At 44.4% G+C, this 18,228-nt stretch overlaps 1 protein-coding gene across 1 annotated transcript in view; it reads left to right on the plus strand.

The window, feature by feature from the left end:
• LOC138467436 (FERM domain-containing protein 6-like) overlaps positions 1–18,228 on the plus strand; it is a 316,289-nt gene that overhangs the window by 119,761 nt on the left and 178,300 nt on the right. The window contains exon 5 of the mRNA XM_069607409.1: positions 15,442–15,628. Coding sequence (XP_069463510.1) covers positions 15,442–15,628 — 187 coding nt within the window. The remainder of the gene's footprint in view (positions 1–15,441; positions 15,629–18,228) is intronic.

The following is an 18,228-nucleotide window of genomic DNA, read 5'->3' on the forward strand; positions in this document are numbered from 1 at the left end:
ACAGGGGCGGGTTCGCGGCCCCTGACTTGATGAGTTATTGGACCGCGGCACAGGCACAGTTTGCCACGTACTGGTATCCTGGCCCTCCTTCTCGCCCGCATGTCAAGCTTGAAATCCTTGCTGCCTCCGGTGCTAACATTATGTCCCTACTCCTGCATCGGAGATATGAGCCTGACTCTCCCATAGACCCTGTCCAGACCACCTTATTGGCCTGGAGGCGGATATTCGCTGCAGGCCCCGAAGCTCACCCTTACTACAAATGGCTCCCCGCATGGTGGGTCCCCGGTTTGGAACCCACGAATGACTCAGCCCTGGCACGGCACTGGCGGGACCTGGGTTATCTGGCCCTTACTGACTTCTACCCGGATGGGGTATTCATAACGCCACAGACGTGGAAGCCAGCCCACTCGGGCTCGCCACTTGAGCTACTACAGTATTACCGACTCCGTGCAGCGTTCCGGGCGGCTTGGCCCGTTTTCCCCAGCGAACCCCCAGACCACCTTGCCATCTCCTATATTGCCAACTCCGGGGGGGCGCGGGGAGTGGTCTCATCACTGTACAAACTCCTGCTCACTGCTTCAGCAACACCGCCCTCCAAGGCGAGAGAGGACTGGGCCTCTGAACTGGGGGTTGTCATTTCAGAACAATTGTGGGGTAAAATGTGCTCCCACACCAGTAGGGTCTCCCTTAATTTTCGACATCGCACTATACAGTACAAATTGCTGAATAGGCTATACTATACCCCACGCAGACTTTCCAAATTCGCCCACTCCGACACGCGACTTTGCCCCCGTTGCGGGGCGGAAGATGCCGGTCATCTCCACATGTTCTGGGACTGCTCTGACCTGGCCCCATTCTGGGATGAGATTATTAAAACCATGTCCGGTCTCTGCGATGCGGTGCTCGAGCCTGATCCGATGGGGGTGTTGTTTGGACTGTGGGTTGATGAGGGCGCCAGAGGGGAGGCCAGGCTGCTAAACGTATGCTGTGCAATTGCTAAAAAATGTATCCTTCAAAACTGGAACTGTTCGGCCCCCCCTACCTTCCAGAAATGGCTAAATTTGGTGACCTGGTCCCGTAATTGCGAGGAGGACTACATCACTACCCTTCCAGGCCGGTCCCGGCCCAAAAACATTTGGACTGCCTTCAACAGCTATCTTAACGCCCTCGACGCTACCTCTTTGGCAGACAGCTCACCCTAGACCCCGTTTCTGTATATTGTGCTCCCTAATATGTCATTTAGCCGATCTTTGTCTGAAAATGTATACTGCTGTTTGTGAACATCCCAGTGCAATGTACCTTGTCATGCTTGAAGACCATACTATCGATCTGTTGTGTGTGTATGTCAACTACCACTGCCAGCAAAAATAAAAGTTTAAAAAAAAAAAAAAAAGGATTGGCACGCCACTATAGGCAGATTACATTATTCCATCCAATGGAAATACATTAAATTGAAAGGGCTTAAACACTCTATGAAAAACCTATGACTTGTAAGGGTAATTACCTAAAAACAATCTAAGCCCATGGATTAAAAATACAGTTGAAATTGTTAACATCCACCTTCTGGTTCCTTCCTTCCATCCACTAGTGGATATGTGGCTCCACTTATCCTGTCTAGGGCCACTACAAGGAGGAGAAGAGGTTTTTAGATGTGCTTTGTCCAGATTTACCACTTCAGGATTATCTAAACCCCACCTGTTCCGTGCCAGACGATCTTGATCTGCACTGTCATGTTCTCATCTTAATTCGGATCATTTTAGCTAGTTGGCTACATTTTCTGCCTTAGTTTAGCGTTGTTTTTTTTATAGAAAAACAGGGCAAATGATTCCCATGGTGATGCCAGGCCGTGTGATCTGCGTCCGCTACTACAGAAAAACAGAGCCATCCAGTTGTACTTTCCTCTGTAGAGTGCCATTTGTCCCTATGAAAAGATAGCATGGCATATTGTCATTGAAAAAGGTGCAACCATGATCTCTTCAAATGTCAGATTAGTCTATTTCTCCCTAAGCAATTGACTTTTCAAAATGAACGAAAAGCCAAATTACTCTGCATATGGACCTTTATGATGGAGAGATCCAATTGACTGTCAGAATGCATTCTGTTAATTATTTAAGGCATTTACTTTTCAAATATAAACACTAACTTTAACCTCATAGTGTAGTTTGGGCGGTTAGGTGTTGCGACACCTATAAGCCAAAACTATTGCATTGGAGTTCAGATAGGGAGGAAGGACATATAAGGAGGTATACAGAGTCTGTAGGTGTTGTGTGGTTATGTTCCCACCGATTGCGTGCCCATGGCCATGCCAATCTATATGCCAATTCCCACCCATTCCTGCCTCTAACTGCCAAAAACACCTTTTTATGGGAACTCTTTGAGCTCGCTTTAATCAAGCCTTATGTCAGGGTGTGCTTTCAAAGTGCCTGCCAGTGTTTGTTCAAAGCAGTCTTCTTAGAGTTAATGTCTTTTGAGTTGTAAACATGCTACGGGTATAATAAAAAAAAGCCTTACCAGGTCTGCCGTAAGCCACTCTGCGTGTCTTTCACTGACGTCCTGTTAAAAACAAGCCTTGGCAAAGCTACTGAAGCCCTGTTTAAACAAGGATTGGCAAAGCCAACGTGCTTGGCTGATGAATATATTTGAAGCTTTTGCCAGGCACTGCTATTTGATGCCCAGGTATTCGTACCATTTTGCACTTTCTACAAACAATGGGTAGTAACTACCAATACACTGTGCCTGGCAAGTGCCGTTCCCATGCCTACACAAAAGCCTAAACGGTTGGCATTGCCAATACTTGTTTCTGAAGGCCGCATCCAAAAGGACATGACCGGATTCTTTGTTTTTAACAGCTCATTATGCTTGATTAAATCTTGCACTGTGAGATTCTGTGTGTGTGTGTGTCACTAGCAATTAAATGGTGCAAATTCTCAAATTAATAAACAGCCTAACGACATGTATAAATGTTAATGGAACAGGACATGTACATCCCACTCTGCACATTTGTTTTGATTTAGTGAATGTTGTGTTTTAAACAACAAAGCACAGGTGAACAACTCTGCTGAACAATGTCATTTTGCAGGCCCAGGTCGATGTCAATAGATGCATTTTTGAGCTAAATAGTGCTTTTCACAATCGGTCTCTTTGGTGCACATTAACAAAAATAGTGTGTGTGTGTGTGGGTGTACAACATGTTATACCGATATTAAGTAGTAGTCACAGATAGCCTCAAGAACACACCAACTCCCAGATGAGGTTCAAGGGTTTTATTTTGATTTCCAATGGGCCTAGTGGCCATCTCTCTCTAACCTAGGAATGGTCAATCCCACTTAGTTTAGGGCCCTTAGCGGGTAGCGTGTCATGCAGTTGGATGGGAAGCAGATTAACTCTTTACACCAAATAATCAAACCAACTCAGGAAGATGGCAAAGTTTGTTTACTGTTTTATTATCAATTGTCTAAAACAGGGAGTTACAACGGACATCAATGGACGTAGCACAGTATTATCTCTCGAAGCATTTCATAAAAAATTACACTTTTATAGTAAAAATTCATCATACGTGATGTCATAGCACGTGGCAAATAAGCGAAAACCTACGGGGGGTTGTGGATGGCTCAAGGGGAACATCTATGTACACTTCCTGTAAGGGGTCGGGTTGTGATTGGGTCTCTACAGTCAGGTGGACAACTCATGCCCACCCCTAGTGCAAGTCATCTTCAGCAGTTATTAGAAACACGGTACATCATTAGCTCTCAAAATATAAGGCCCTTTGTTATATGGCCCTCTACAATTGGTTGGCACGCTTGTGCCCTTCTGGGACATTCGGCTCACTAGCAGATGGTAAGCTCATACTCCAGGTGTCAGGAGGTGGACTGGACAGTACCTCCCCACCCAAATAGCCCAATATCTCTCATCACCCATGCCTTCTGCCATGAATATTGTCTTTGAACTTGGCCCTGCAATGTATTCTCGTCTCTGAGAATATAAGGGAGTACGGGCACATGCTTATAGTTCTGGAACTGCAGGCCCAACTCTATTTTCATCCTGGGCTCACGTGACAGGAGACCACAATTCGGCCCATTTTGCAGCATTTAATTGTCTTGAATTAATAAAACGTGGCACTCATGGTGTTCTTTCTTTGCATCTCAACAAGGGATGATTCAGGTTCTCACGTTATCTGCCTTCAAGAATAGATAACCAGTCTTGGCTGCCTTCAGTCTTGACACCAGGCCAGACAGCCTTTCTCGATTCTTCCATGCTCCAAGCTAATTTTCTGCTGCGACACAGCTCTCTGCCCTTCTCTTCATGGTTTGAACTTACTAAAATTGTGACACCAATATCAACCTTCTACATAATGACGGCTCTGCATGCAGTCTATTCACAACGTATAGCTAGCTTCTATGATCACTTAATCTACTTGCATTGCTGCATCTGTACAGTTATCGAACGATTTGCATTTTCTGCAGTGCTCTTCAAAGGTGCAATCTTTCGTCTCTCATATGAAAGTTTACTCGATTCTTTACTTCGTCATCAGTTTCTATAAAGTCCATACACTCTCTTCTTCAGCCAGTCTTCTCAGTGCATCACGCTCGTTTCTTGTGATGTCACCAACTTCCCTTTCGCTCTTTTTCATATTTCTTTGGGGATCTCCTCCAAGAGACAGTCAACTCTTCGGGAATACGGGAATACATTTGATAGGGTTTTCTTAGTGAATACCTTTTCTTGAAGGTTTGATGCGGAGTAGTCACTACTGCTGGTGTCAAACATGGCACAATTTCAGGCTTCCAGCATGTAAGTGTGAAGGGGTGGGCTTTCCAGCTCCTCTACACCAGTCTAACCCATGCTTCTCTCACCCCTGTATAAGTACTGCTGATTGGTAACCCCTGCTATCTAAAAGCTATCTAGCTTTTGGTGAAGTACAACACTAGGCCTTATACGTCCCCCAGTTCCCAGTTCAGGGTGAAAAATGTCAAGTTGCCCACTGTTGGTAAGGCATAAAAGTGAATCTCCCTTATGCATGAATTCCAGTTCTCAAGAAGAACACTTTCTTACTCGCCAAACTGAATTATCACACGCGAAGGGCTAGTTCAGAGTGCAAGTTTAAGGCTACGGGTTTCACAGGTTAAGGCCTTGTATAACATTGCTGCACACATTTTCACTGGACCAAGCATGACTACACAAACTCCTGCACATGTCACTCCAGACTGTCGCGCTTTGAAACACTTGTGTATAGGCGCGTTATAAATGCCATATCATATCAGATGGTAGAAGTAGAAATTGGGTCATCTAATTGGGAGAGTGAAGCTGGTGGTTTCTGGAAAAGGAAGATCGCGAAGCAAAGATAGTGAGTAGGGCAGAAGCGATTCCTCTGTAGTCATATTAGTCTGCCATATGGTGTTACTAGGAAACATGGAAGAAGGGATACTTTGTGAGCTAGCAAGGTTTGCCCTGCCATTTCTCCTACTGCAGGGGATGCAGGCACCAACAGGGAGCCCATTGAGCTCTTCAGCCGATTAGGCTACTTTCTGAGTGTTATGAAGTCTGCCCCTTGCTGTAGCTCATGCTCAGTTTCCTCCAGTGGATATAGTACATCTTCTTGCTCTAGGTTAGCCCAGACCAGGTGCAGGGACTCAAAGACTGCTTGCATGAGAGCATCCAAGAATTGAGTTTAAGAAGGAGATCTGTATGCAGAGGGTGCCTCCATGGGAAGCAACATGATACAGCCTTGTAGGTTGTAGGTGCAGTGCAGAAAGTCCTAACATAATGGAGCTGAGGTGCATGCAATTTAGATAGCATAGAAATTCCTGATGTTCCACTCACCTTTGCTGCTAGTCATTGTTCTTCTGAACGAGCCTGCTCTAATTGTCCCACCTGGAGAAAAATATTAATGAACATCCAGGTTCTGGTGAGTTTGATGATTTATTTGTTGCTTTCATGGCTTCTTCCCCAGAATGCATGCAAATTGCTATAGAAATAACAAGGCCCTCTGTTGCCCCTCCAAGAGCATTATCACCTACATATATATAAAATGCTTGAAGCACAGATCCGCCACTCAGCGCTGGGGCAAGCCAGAAGAAGGACTCGAACCAAAGGACATGTTTCTACGTAGTTTCTATTTAAATGAAAACGCTTCACTGACCCTAGAGATCTCGCCATCCTAACCAAAAATAACAAAGGTGCTCATCGATAGTCCAAATTCAAAATGATTCCTCAGCCCAAACCTATCCACTAAACTGGCCCTACCATTTAGTAAAACATGAAAGAAAGTAGGTGGAGTGCCCTACACTCTTGGTTCAACCCAAAGGCATCTCTGGTTGTCCCAGGAATCCGTCCTGGTTCTGAATCCAATGGTTAGAAATAAGTAATAGTTCTTCTAAAAGAAGACAGATCTTGGCAGTCTACCAAAAGTTATTTGAAGTTTCCCAAAGTTCAACAACAAAAAGTCTTAAATTCCAGCAAAAAAACAAAATGTACACATTTCTTTGGATGGAGGCATAGTTAGTTGCCTGATCCCTCTCCACAACTAGTGTGGGACTCTCGCCACTTGGTTTAGGTATTGGTTGCCTCTGTTCTCCCCTCATTTCTGCTGTTTGCTTTGTTCATTGGGCCCCTCTGGCTCCCTTGGGTTTCTCTGTCCCAATGACTCTCTTAGTTCTCTGGGAAATCAGTAACCCCTCTCTTCTTGCATTTCTCTTAGCTCTTGTGGGTGTCTGTGACCCTTCTGGTGGTTTATCCTATTCAGGTTTCTCAGGCTCCAGTAACCCTTCTCCTTCTCTCATCCAGTCTTTCTCTCCTGGTCTCTGTGACCCTGGTATGGGGTTTGGACAATCTTTCCTTCTTCCCCACTCATTCTTCCCTCTCTCTGCCTTGCTATGATCTGGACAACCTGCATACCCTCAGCATTGCAGGGTCTGCTCCAGTGTGGGTGTGTCTCTTCGGCATCAGTGGCATTCACCACGGCTTGCTGCTCTTCCTGACTGGACATGAGCATTTTTTGCATTCCACTCATCTCTGTGTTCTCTCACCTTTCTGCTCTCTGGTTGGGAGCAATGGTCTCACTCTTCCCTTGTTTCCTCGTTTCAGTGTCAGTTTGCGGGCATGGGGCCTACCACGTCCTCTATGTGGTTTTGCCTATAGGTGAGCTTTGCTTTTGGTGGCCTTGGCTTCTAAGGCCCTGCACATCTCTGAATCAGGATATAGGTGTCTCCCTTCGGTGTTCACCTCCCTCCGCTCCACAGCCAGCTCTGGGTTTTAACACAGCTCCGTCCCTTGCTGACGTACTCACATCGAAGTCTCACCTCTGTGTATGGGTTCTTTCTCTTGTTGGCTATCGGTCTGAGAGCAAAGGACCCATTCCACCCTTCGTCCCTTGAGTCGGTGGCTGTTTGGGGGTTCTGGGCCCACCACCTATACGTGGTTGCACCTGCAGGTACAGTTCGCTTTGCACAGCCTCTGCTTCTGAGGCCTCGCGCATTTCTGTTCAGGGCAGATGGCATCTCCCTCGGGTGTCTGCTTCCTTCCGCAATACAGCCGGCTCTGCTGTCCTGCCCGGCTTCACCCCTTGCCGACATCTGAGTATTGCCTCCGCGCTGGGTTTCTTCTACTCTGTTCAGTGTTTGGTAGCACTTTATTTTTGCTCCTGTAATGAGAGGCAATGTATTGTTTACCACCAGTTCTCAAGCATGTGGAAAGGTCAGCGCTCCTTTGAGCCAAGTACATAGATGTAGTGTCAGCATGACATGACATGACCTTGAGCCAAACACATAGAAGTATTGTCTTTATTTCTTTTTCCAACGTAGGCAGATAATTCCTTCTTTATTGAGAGTTCCACATGGGAATGGGAGTCCTTGTCACCTAGGGGGGTCACTCCCAGTGAGGTCCCACTTTGATAAACTCAATCCAGTCCATCTTGGGTGGACTTAAATCACCCAGAGGAATGGAGATAGGTCGATGGAAATGTTAGCTAACCATCCTTCTTTCCTTTGCATGATAGTTTGCCTCATTGCTGTAGCTACTACTTGTTACTTGAGTTAGAAGCGAATACAATTAGAGATTTCTTTGCATATGCTTGCTCTAATGATGTTGGGGCGATTGTTTGGTGGGATAGACTTTGCGCTATGGGAGTGAGTTCTACATGCTTGTAGTGACAAATTCTAGTGGTTTCCCCGGGTGCCATACTGCCTGGAATTGCCAGAGAGAGAGATATCCTCTTCATCTCTCAGTTCTATAGTAATATATCATGTAAGTTGCTCAACTGATACAGTAGAGAAATCAATATGAAGTGCGGTGTGCCATGGATGGTAGATAATCACCCATTATTGAAAGCATTCAAACACTTTCCAGCATGTACATTCCATTCGGGTTGACAGCCAAGACAAAGATGATATATAGTTTTTATTGGATATTTGAATAAATGCATGTTCCTTTTCTAGCATCAAGATCCCCCCTTGTTATAATACCCGTCATTAATCCTAACATGCCTTTTCAGAGTTCGAATCGAGTCAAGTACAATTGAAAAAATGCAAGTCAGCTGAGAAGTAGGCAGTTATCCTGATACAAGATGTTGATTTCTTATCATGGGGTGTTAGGAAAGCTTTCTCTTTTGGCAACTTTCCCTCCATAGTTCTATGGACCCCCAAAGGTTTTCCTTTTGTTTCTAAAATTATTCTGACTTTTTACAGGGAATTGAAGTATTCAGCTTCACTCCTCTGGCCTTTTGATAATTTTGTTATGGGAAAACTTATCAGTTCTTCGCACTATCAGTACTAACTATGGTCTTCATTATGAGTTTGGTGGTAACCCGCCGGTGCTACCGGCGGGTTGCTGCCGAACTGATAACACAATTCTGCCACCTGAGATCCCAGTGCCACCGGGACATTACAAGTCCTGGCGGCCCAGGATGTCAGGGGGCAAAAATTGTAAGTCCCCATTCCCGTGGAGTCCAATGGGACTCCACGGGAATGGGGATACGGAAGCACCAGCACCGTTGCTAACGGTGCCAGTGCTTCTGTGAAAAGTATGCCTGCAGGGGCCGGTGGCCCCGGCAGGACAGACCTGCCGGGATCAAAGGAGGAAGGAATTCAAATAGGTATTCACAGAGAAAACCCCCATTAACACTATCTCTACTATCAGGGGATATATAGATATATAGTAATTAGCAAAGAGATAGAACATAAAACAACAATGAACAGTTTGTGTGTATCTAAAATAGGAACACAAAACCTTTTCAAAACGTTATACCGGTACTCTTATCTTGAAAAAATAGATAAAGTACTATCAGATTATACCAAAAAATATGATTTATTTCAAAAACAGAAAGGAACCCTAAAAACATCAACAACGCTAAAACGTATTAGATACAATTGAATTAAACAAATTTCATAAAAAATACTTTCAGACAAATACATTGACACCAAAATAGCAGCATATCACAACATCACAGAAACAATGTGTCACATAAAACATATATATTCCCAACATGCAGCATGTTTCAGTTCTTTGTGCCTATATATGGCTGAACCTTCTTCAGGGGAAAAAACTTCTTTGCATGTAACATTCTTCCAGCATTGTGTATTAGGGGTCCAACACATCCACCAACGGATGTGTTGGTAATGTATCAACGGACCCTGCAGGCATACTTATAGTCAGGCATACCTTGTTTCTAGACTGCCAGACTTGGAATTAGGCTTATATTTCTCTTTTTGCCTTTTTGGTAACTTTTTAACATTTCTCAGAGCATCATACAATGCAGTGCAGTGGGCATACTTGTGCATCACCCTAGTATTTTACACTTGGGATTTTTGGTTACTTGTAGATATGCCTAAGGACAAGCTGGTAGCAGCAAATATATATATACCAATTAAAGACTCCCTTGTCTTAGTTTCCACTTTTCTTTCTGCCACTCTCAATTACTCTGTGGAGTAACCTCTCTCGACATGTTTCTGCATCATTCTATCAAATTCCTCGTGGCACTGGTTGTCATTGCTCACAATGTTTTTAACTCTTAGTAATTGACTGTATGAAAGACTTCTCAGTGTGCTCGTTAGGTGGAAACTGAGTCTATGCAAAACATTAATCCTATCTGCAGGTGTGTGGAAAATGCCAGTCATGAAATTATATGAATTAGGTATGATATTTACATCTATGAAATTAATCTCAGGATGACCAATATTCAAAGTAAATTGTGTTCTTTCATCAATCCAGTTGAGATATCCAAGAAAGTCATTCAAAATCTCTTGAGGGCCATGCCAGAGAGTGAACAGTTCATTAATGTAACGCCCCCAATATTTGATACATTTATACCATACCAGGTGGTCAGTAATGGTGGTGGTAATGGAAAGGTCATATTTCATCAGAACCCTCTTAGCATGCCTGACGATTGTAAGCAGTAGTGTTCCTTAAATCTGAATAATTAGTTTTGTTAAATAAATTGAAGAGGATTATTAATTCCTTAGCTGCACCAATCCACTCTACTGCCTCAATACCTAGGGAGTGTGGAATTGAGGTGTACAGGCTACTGACATCGATGGTAACTAATAATCATCATCTTCCATATGTATAGTTTCCAAGGTTTGGAGAAAGTTTGTCAACTCTTTAATATAGGAAGGTATTTTCTGAAGAATAGGTTGGAGAAAGTAATCTATACAAATCCACAATGTTTGCAGGATTTCCCGAGGGGCTTTGGTAGGCTGTGTCCACCAGTTTCTAAGACTGCCTTGTTATAGGAGTGCAACACATTAGTAACCAGATTGATGAAGCATCCTTTCAATGCACAGAGCAGAGATAAAATTGAAATCCTGGAAGACAGCATTTATTGTGGCAATGACACAGGCTTGCTGGGTCATTGAAATACAGGCTTTTCAGCAAACTGATCTTCCACACCTTTATAGAGGGACAAACGAGTCTGGTCCTTATAACACAAAATAATGGTTTCTACCAAAGTTGTATTTGAGTTCCCTCTGAATCCATTAGACAGGCTGCCAGCTTTGTTTTGAAACTACTCTGGCACAGGGGGCTTGGAACCTGCTGGATGCCAGAAAAGTGCTGATATACTACATTTTCAAGACTCCAAAGCTACTTGATGGCGCATTCTATGAGGGACAGACCTTGTATATCGCCCATTTGCACCCGTCATGTAATTAAAGTTAACGCTGCCTGCTATGTACGCATGGCAGGCAGCCTTTACAATATATTCCATTGGAATCTGCCTGCTTTTTGCTGGTGTAAAAGGCTAGGCGACTCCATAGGAATCCACAGTATTTCCGCCAGCATGAAAATCCATGCCGACACAAATGTTGTAGTATTTGTACAGTGGAGAGGAAGGGGGCGGCGGAAATGTAAGTTACGTTCTTCACCTCTGTTGGGGAGAATTCTCAGAAATGTGCTAATTCCCTTCTACCTTAGAGACCCCCAGCTCTTTTGCTGGACCCTAGGACTGTTAATTTCTAACCTGGAGAGAGTGAGACCTTTTTTCCTCTCTCTCATGTATTTTTGTCTGTGAATTGGACTCTAGGTTTCTTTTGACTTTGGAGTCTGACAAACTCCATAGGCTTCATCTTTACATTGTGGCACACAGCACCTTCAGTGCACTGGCACAGGGAAGTCTCTTAGATTTCCCAAAGGTTTAAATGCCCTCTCTTGGTGAAACTACTGTTTCCAAGAACAGTGAAGTGAAATTGACTTTACTTACACTTTGTAACTTTCTAGACCCATCACACACTATCTGACATAGGGTAACGGAGGGGTTACTTAGTATCCCCTTTGTCTAGCTTCTCATGTAACATTTGTATGTTACCCTTTCTACCATTAAGGACTGGTGGCAGTGGTTTACTTTTTACTACCATTGTGTGCTTATACCGCAGGCTGCCTTCGCAGCTGCAGTAAGGTACCCATGGGTGCCCATTTTATAAAAATGGCCCCGGTCTTGTTTTTGTTCGCCATTTCTTGTTGGAGAGGTCCTTCTTGAGATTTACTCTGCGCACCAAACCAGGTTTGGTCCCTTTGTTCATTTTGTCTTTGGCGGGATTCACGAGTGAAGTCCACCTCTGGCTCCAGTATGTCTGGCAGGGGCAGGAAGTGAGGGAGGTGCCGAAACTCCCTGTGCTTAATCCCCTTGGTTACAGGAATGCACCCAAAGGTGATTGGCCGGCTAGCTGTCTTTTGAGGACAGCCACCCTGCTGTGACTGACAGCTAGGCTGAAATGAATGGGAGAAACCTGCATAAAAGGTGAAGCTTTTTTGGCTTGGAAGGCAGAGTCGACCACTAGATGAAGGAATCTGAAGAAGAACTTGGAAGAGACGCCTGCTGCAACTCCTGGATCGTTGGTTTGCCCGGTGAAGCCCTGTTGCTGTGCTGAAGCTCTGAATTTGTTTCAACTAGAGAAGCACTGCAAGGACGACTTCTCCCCTTGGGTTGGTGGGACCAATTAACCCCAAAGTGAACTTGTTTGGACATCCTCTCGGAGCTGGCTGTACTTTCACTGCTGCTGCTGCTGGAACCAAAGTGCCAGGGAGAGGAATACGAAACCGAGTGGATCACTTTTAAGTCAGACCCGAGCGCCAGGAAGATCCTCTGGACTTCCCTGAAGCAGCACTGACCAGGCCTGAGCCACCTCAACAGAGTACTGGACCCCAGATGCGAGGAAAGTCTTTAGTGGTATCCGAGAACCGCAGTGTTGCTCTTTGCTGTAGACGCGAGGAGCTGAAACCGCAAAGTGACGCTGAATTGAAGTTTGCCCATTGCTGCTGCTGACCTTCCCATTGCAGTACAGGAGTCCCCAGATGTCCTCCCTCGTGTCCCCACAACAGAGGCCCAGGAACACAAGGATCTGCAGAGCTTTACAGCAACAGAAGCCAGCTCGAACCATTGCTTCTAACCAAAGGTACTGTAAAGTTAAGATGACTTACCACTTGTGGTGTAGCCTTACCTGTTCTCTGTTGAGACTTGTCTTGGTTTGCTCTAACAGATTTGCTTACAGTTTTGCCCCTCACAAGCTTCCTACCTTGTGGCTCTTCAAGTGATTTTATTTCTACAAACTTTTCTAATAATCTTGTGCAAGAATTTTACTTACCTCCAAAGAAGATCATCAGCTACCCAAGACTTTGCTCAACTAACGTTTGCTGTCTTGGCTTCTTGAGAGACTCTTCTTACCTCTGACCTCTGACTCTGCACCTTTACCTTTCCCCCAGGAAAGGGTTACATTTACTTTGCATTGGAAGAATTATTTGTTAACCTTTGTTTTATTTCCCAATCTGAAGAAGGCTTATATAACTGACTTAAATAAATTAATAATTGTTTAATCAAGAAACCTTGAGTGTAAGTGTTTATTTGAATAACTGTCACTGTGAAACTCTGTGTTACAACCCTACTGCTCACATTGACCGCTCTTGAGATAAGCCTGGCTGCTCATCCACATTACCAACCTGTGTAGTATAGACTTATACCAAAGGTTAGGTTCCTAATGCCAGGAGGTCAAGTTTGCTGTAGTCTTTCAAAGGATACTGCACACAATCTTGCCTAACACCCTCCTTACTGCAATAAAAATACATGAAAATGGGACGTGAAGGGAATCTAGTGCATAAAAGCCTTTCACAAGGCTTTCACACGTTATATTCCCCTGATGGGCTCAATAAAAATAAGGTAACTGAGTTGTGTGTGTTGGAGTTGCCAGGTGTAATTGCGCCAACCCTATGATAGTAGTTTTCTGAGTGTGCTGTTGTCTGGACTGACTGTCCGCAGCAGGTGGGGGGAGACTGGAACACCTTACCTGTTGGTTTGAGAAAGGGTACAAAAAGATTTTCTCCCCACAATAGTGCGATTGTTGTCCTGTTATATCTTGACAAATAATGAATACCTTGAATTGTATGTTTCCTTATTTTGTGTTTTTATTTTGTGTTATGCTCGAAATATTGATTCATATCCGAAGGAAATATACACTTGACTGTATGACTTTTGTGACATTCTGTGACATTCTATATAGTTTGCATGCATTTGGTGTGCTTAGCCAACAATCACCTTTTGTTCGTGCATTGTTGTTTAACCAATGAATAGGCTTTTCAAGGCTAGAGTTACAGTTTAATGATTTTTACAACACTGTCCTTTTCTTTTTTACAATATTGTTGTCTTTGACGCATTGGGGCTACTGTTTTCTGTTTGCACCCATCTAGTTAAGTACAATCCTATGCATCCTATTCATTGTAGCACATTCATAGCATGTTATGGTATTTCCATCTGTTGTAAAACGTTCCAGTGTTTAACTAGGCAAGTCGATAGATTCCCTCTTGTCTTCCTTTAATGGGTGGATTGCTTTGATTGCGTTCTTGTTAATGACTCCTTCTAGCATACATTTACTTCCTTGTTCATCAAGTGAGCCTCTAGTGGCTGCAACTATCGTTGTGTCTCGCCTGAGTGACAGCCCTCTGGGGGTACCTCTGGGCTGTGCAGTGGGTCCTTGTCTCAGGCTGGTTCTTGTTTGTATGCTGCTTCCGGGTGTCCTGCTCCATTGTCTCCCTAGAGGTGCGGTCAAACACAAGAATGAAAGGCTCACACTTAAGATTGGTGTAATAGTGTATTCAGCCATTAGCTGGCATACTTGCCAACATGATTTAAAATAGTTTTAAAGCCATGCAAGAGGAAGGGAAATGTTTCTTAATGAATGAAAAGTACTTGAAGCATGCATTAAATTGTCTATAGACTAATAAATTGTATCACTTCTGATTGCATACAGGTATAGCAATAAAAACACATGGCAATTGATACAATCTTTTTTTTTCATATTAAGCTAATTAACTACAGCATTATCATTATTCTCACCTTTGCCATGCGCTTTGTTTGGGGAACAGAATGAGTGGATTACGATAAATCATTCATTTGCATGTAGAGTCATGGGAGAACAGCTGTAACCATGTTCGAATCAAATGAAATGGTGTGCACTCGACTCTTATTGAAGCAATAGAACCCGAGCGGGGCCATTACCGGTCGGGTAAAGCCCTCCATGCGAGGGTTCTATTGCTATTAGTGCCCCCTCAGGTTATACCGGGGTAATAATAGTATTTTTTCTCGAGTTGAGAAACGGTGTGTTAACAGGGGATGCAGGGAGTGCACTTACCTTCGTTCCCAGCGTGGGACGATGGCGGCCTCCCATTTTGAGGCTAGGAGATTGGTCTTTCCCTTTGTGGTAAGTATCCCGTTCAGACCTCCTCCTTGACTGTGAGGCCGCTAAGCCCCCGCCCCCTCAATCGCCGGGTAATAAAAGAAATTAAAGCCCTGCCTTCACACAACAGCCTTGCAAGCAACCCCTCAAAAATCTTCAAAATCACATATTCTGTTAGTGCAATGTGTACATGGTTGCGATTTAAATGCCCTGGAAGTAGAAATGATGTACATCGGTATAAAGGAGACAAGAGGGAGAAGTGACTGACATGTTTTTCTTTCTCTAACGATAGTGACAAAGCAGCAAGACACCTGTACTACTGCCATCTCAAGGAACAAGTGCTGCGCTCCCAGTGCACTCAAAAGGAAGAAGTGTACTTCCTGCTGGCGGCGTACAGTCTCCAGGCTGACTTTGGCAACTATAGAAAGAATGCGAACGCTGGAAAGTATTTCGAGCCTCAAGCCTATTTCCCACTGTGGGTAAGATTTCCTTTTGAGAATTACTGCGTGCTTATGTCTCCTAGTGATTACATATTGAGAACCACATGGCAGGGCAGAGTGCATCCTCACGCTCGCCCAAGCTATCAGTCTGTTGATTTCAGTGGTTGTATGTCAGAAGTGTGATATGTCCTTATTCCAGACTCCCTTAAAAATTTGCATAGATTTTTCATTCTGGAGTTCCACAGCCGCAAACCACCCCCTAACACTGCTGTTTCTCCCCCTTTCCGTTCCCCCTTTTTATATCCTTTTATTTATTTATTTATTTTATTTAATATTTATATTGCACCGGTAGCTCGCGAGCCTCGGGGCGCAGAAACAAGGACACGAGGACGGACAGACGGTGATTAGACAGAGTGGACGGGACAGTCACATAGATTTAAACTAACTGAGGTTTGGGCAGTGATGGCCATTTATTTGAAGATGTGGGTTTTTACCCGTTTGCGAAAGCGCGAATAGTTGGTTTCCAGTCTAAGGTGGTCTGGTAGGTTGTTCCAAAGGTTGGCTGCAAGGGTTGGAAAGGCTCTGCCTAAGCCACTTTTGAGTTTGTGTGGTGCCGTAGCAATTTTACCAAGTTGGGATGATCTCAGTGTTCTAGTGTTACCCCTTTTCCCCCCTACTTTTACTTGCATTTCCATACCAACCAAATATATGTCTGAACGGTATGCAAAGTGGGCACAATGTAGTGGGTACATCTGGATTCTTAAAAATGTTTTCAAGAATCTGACTGCCAGTTGTTTCATCAGGGTGGACTAGACCTGTAACTGGAGGCAGTGGCATCACTAGGAGTGGGGGTGGGGGGGTGCTGTGGGGGGTCACGGCCGGGCGCTGGGGTTGTTTACTTCACACCTGCTAATGAAATGTAGACCAGGGGTCGGCCGTTGCCGCAGAGGCAGTGACTGAAATGGTAGCTTTGTTAGAAGGACGAGGAGCCACCAAGACACCTGCAACCCTCACGTTGAGAGTCTCAGAGTGGCAGCCTGTCCGAGAGTGAGGTGCACCACATAAACGCCAAGGGTGTGCGCAACGAGACCTACATAACTTGGGTAAGTGCCAGTGCCCCTTAACAGGCCTTACATGGGTAATAAACTGTTTGATATGCAGATTCTGTCACAAACCTCCAGCTCCTTGTTATTCATGATGTTGAGAAAATGTTTCCCCACACACACGTCCATGCCAGGTAGCGCGTGAAGGGGCTTCACTCTGAGGCAGTGATGATCCATTCCTGCAAGGCCAGGAACACTTCTCTCCCTCCTCAACTAAGCAGAGTAGGCTGCAGGCCAACGAGGAAGCCATGCTCCAAAAATGAATTTGATTTTTATAAAACATGTGTCTGTCATTTTAGCTTGGTTCGTATTTCGTAATTAATCCAGACTACAATCACCAGAATTCATTCCCTTGTAGAGGTCGGTTCACCAAGACTCGAATCCCAAAACGCCAGAAATGGATATGGAGCCATATGGCTATAACCAAACCCATACATGCAAACACTAACTATGCCATTCAGGAGACAGAAGTCCAGTCCTGGGCTTAACTTTTACATTCTGGGACTTTTAGTCCCGTTCCCGTGCCAATTATGTGGAAATCAAGGACTGAAAGTCCCAGAATGCAAAGTTTAAACACTGGAAAGGATAGTGACTCCCGAATAAAATTGCTAATGTTGCCAAGTAATTATGAAGTTTAAACACTGGAAAGGATAGTGACTCCCGAATAAAATTGCTAATGTTGCCAAGTAATTATGCTAAACTTTAATTTTCCCTGTGGCGAATGCAAGCAATCTCGGCTTCACTGAGCTCAACGCACCTGAATTTGCAATGTGCACTTTATAAATGGTCAAGAAATCCCCGTTCCGTAGTAGCAACAGGAAGCATCAATGGCCTTCCTTTTCCCATTAGCGAGTTGCCCGTATGACTCCATGTCAGTATTTACCCTTCTTGGGCTTTTTCGAAGCCTGTGCAATCTAATGCATTGCTCAGATTGGTATGATCGCACTGAACCCAGACTACAGCTACCAGAATGCATCAGATTGTCTTCTAAATGTTGTGCTATCAGTCATATGGTTTCCTCAACCTACCAGCATGGCCCAGCAGGAGAACGCCTTCTATCTCACTTCCACTGCAGCCAGGGGCTATTTAATTCATGGTAGGCACTTTATCAACAGCCTAATACATCAACAATTTATTAAAGGCCAATCTTTAGAGAAGATATAAGAGAGGAGATTACTAACTTTTTTGTGGAAAATACTGGAAGCGTTGACTCTGCGGGCACCCTATGGGAAGCTTTTAAGGTGGTGATGCGGGGGCGGCCATTGCTAAGTCAAGAGGGTTACAGGGTGGGGTCTTGGCTGACCTACAGAGGGTGGAAACTGAGCTAGAAACAACGTTAAAGAGCGAAGATGTAGACACAGAGCTGGTACTCCAACTACAGCAACAATGTGCAGGGCACTGGGAAAGACTCTGCAATCTTAATTATAAGAAATTTGTTGAGAGGCAGCACGCGGGGGGAGACAAGACAGGCCGCCTTTTGGCCTGGCTATACAAAAGCGAGACCCCTAAGCCTCCGATTAGGACTATTATTAGGGA

The sequence above is a fragment of the Ambystoma mexicanum genome, chromosome 4q (genome assembly GCF_040938575.1).
Source record: "Ambystoma mexicanum isolate Mex_15411 chromosome 4q, UKY_AmexF1_1, whole genome shotgun sequence".
NCBI lineage: Eukaryota > Metazoa > Chordata > Amphibia > Caudata > Ambystomatidae > Ambystoma > Ambystoma mexicanum.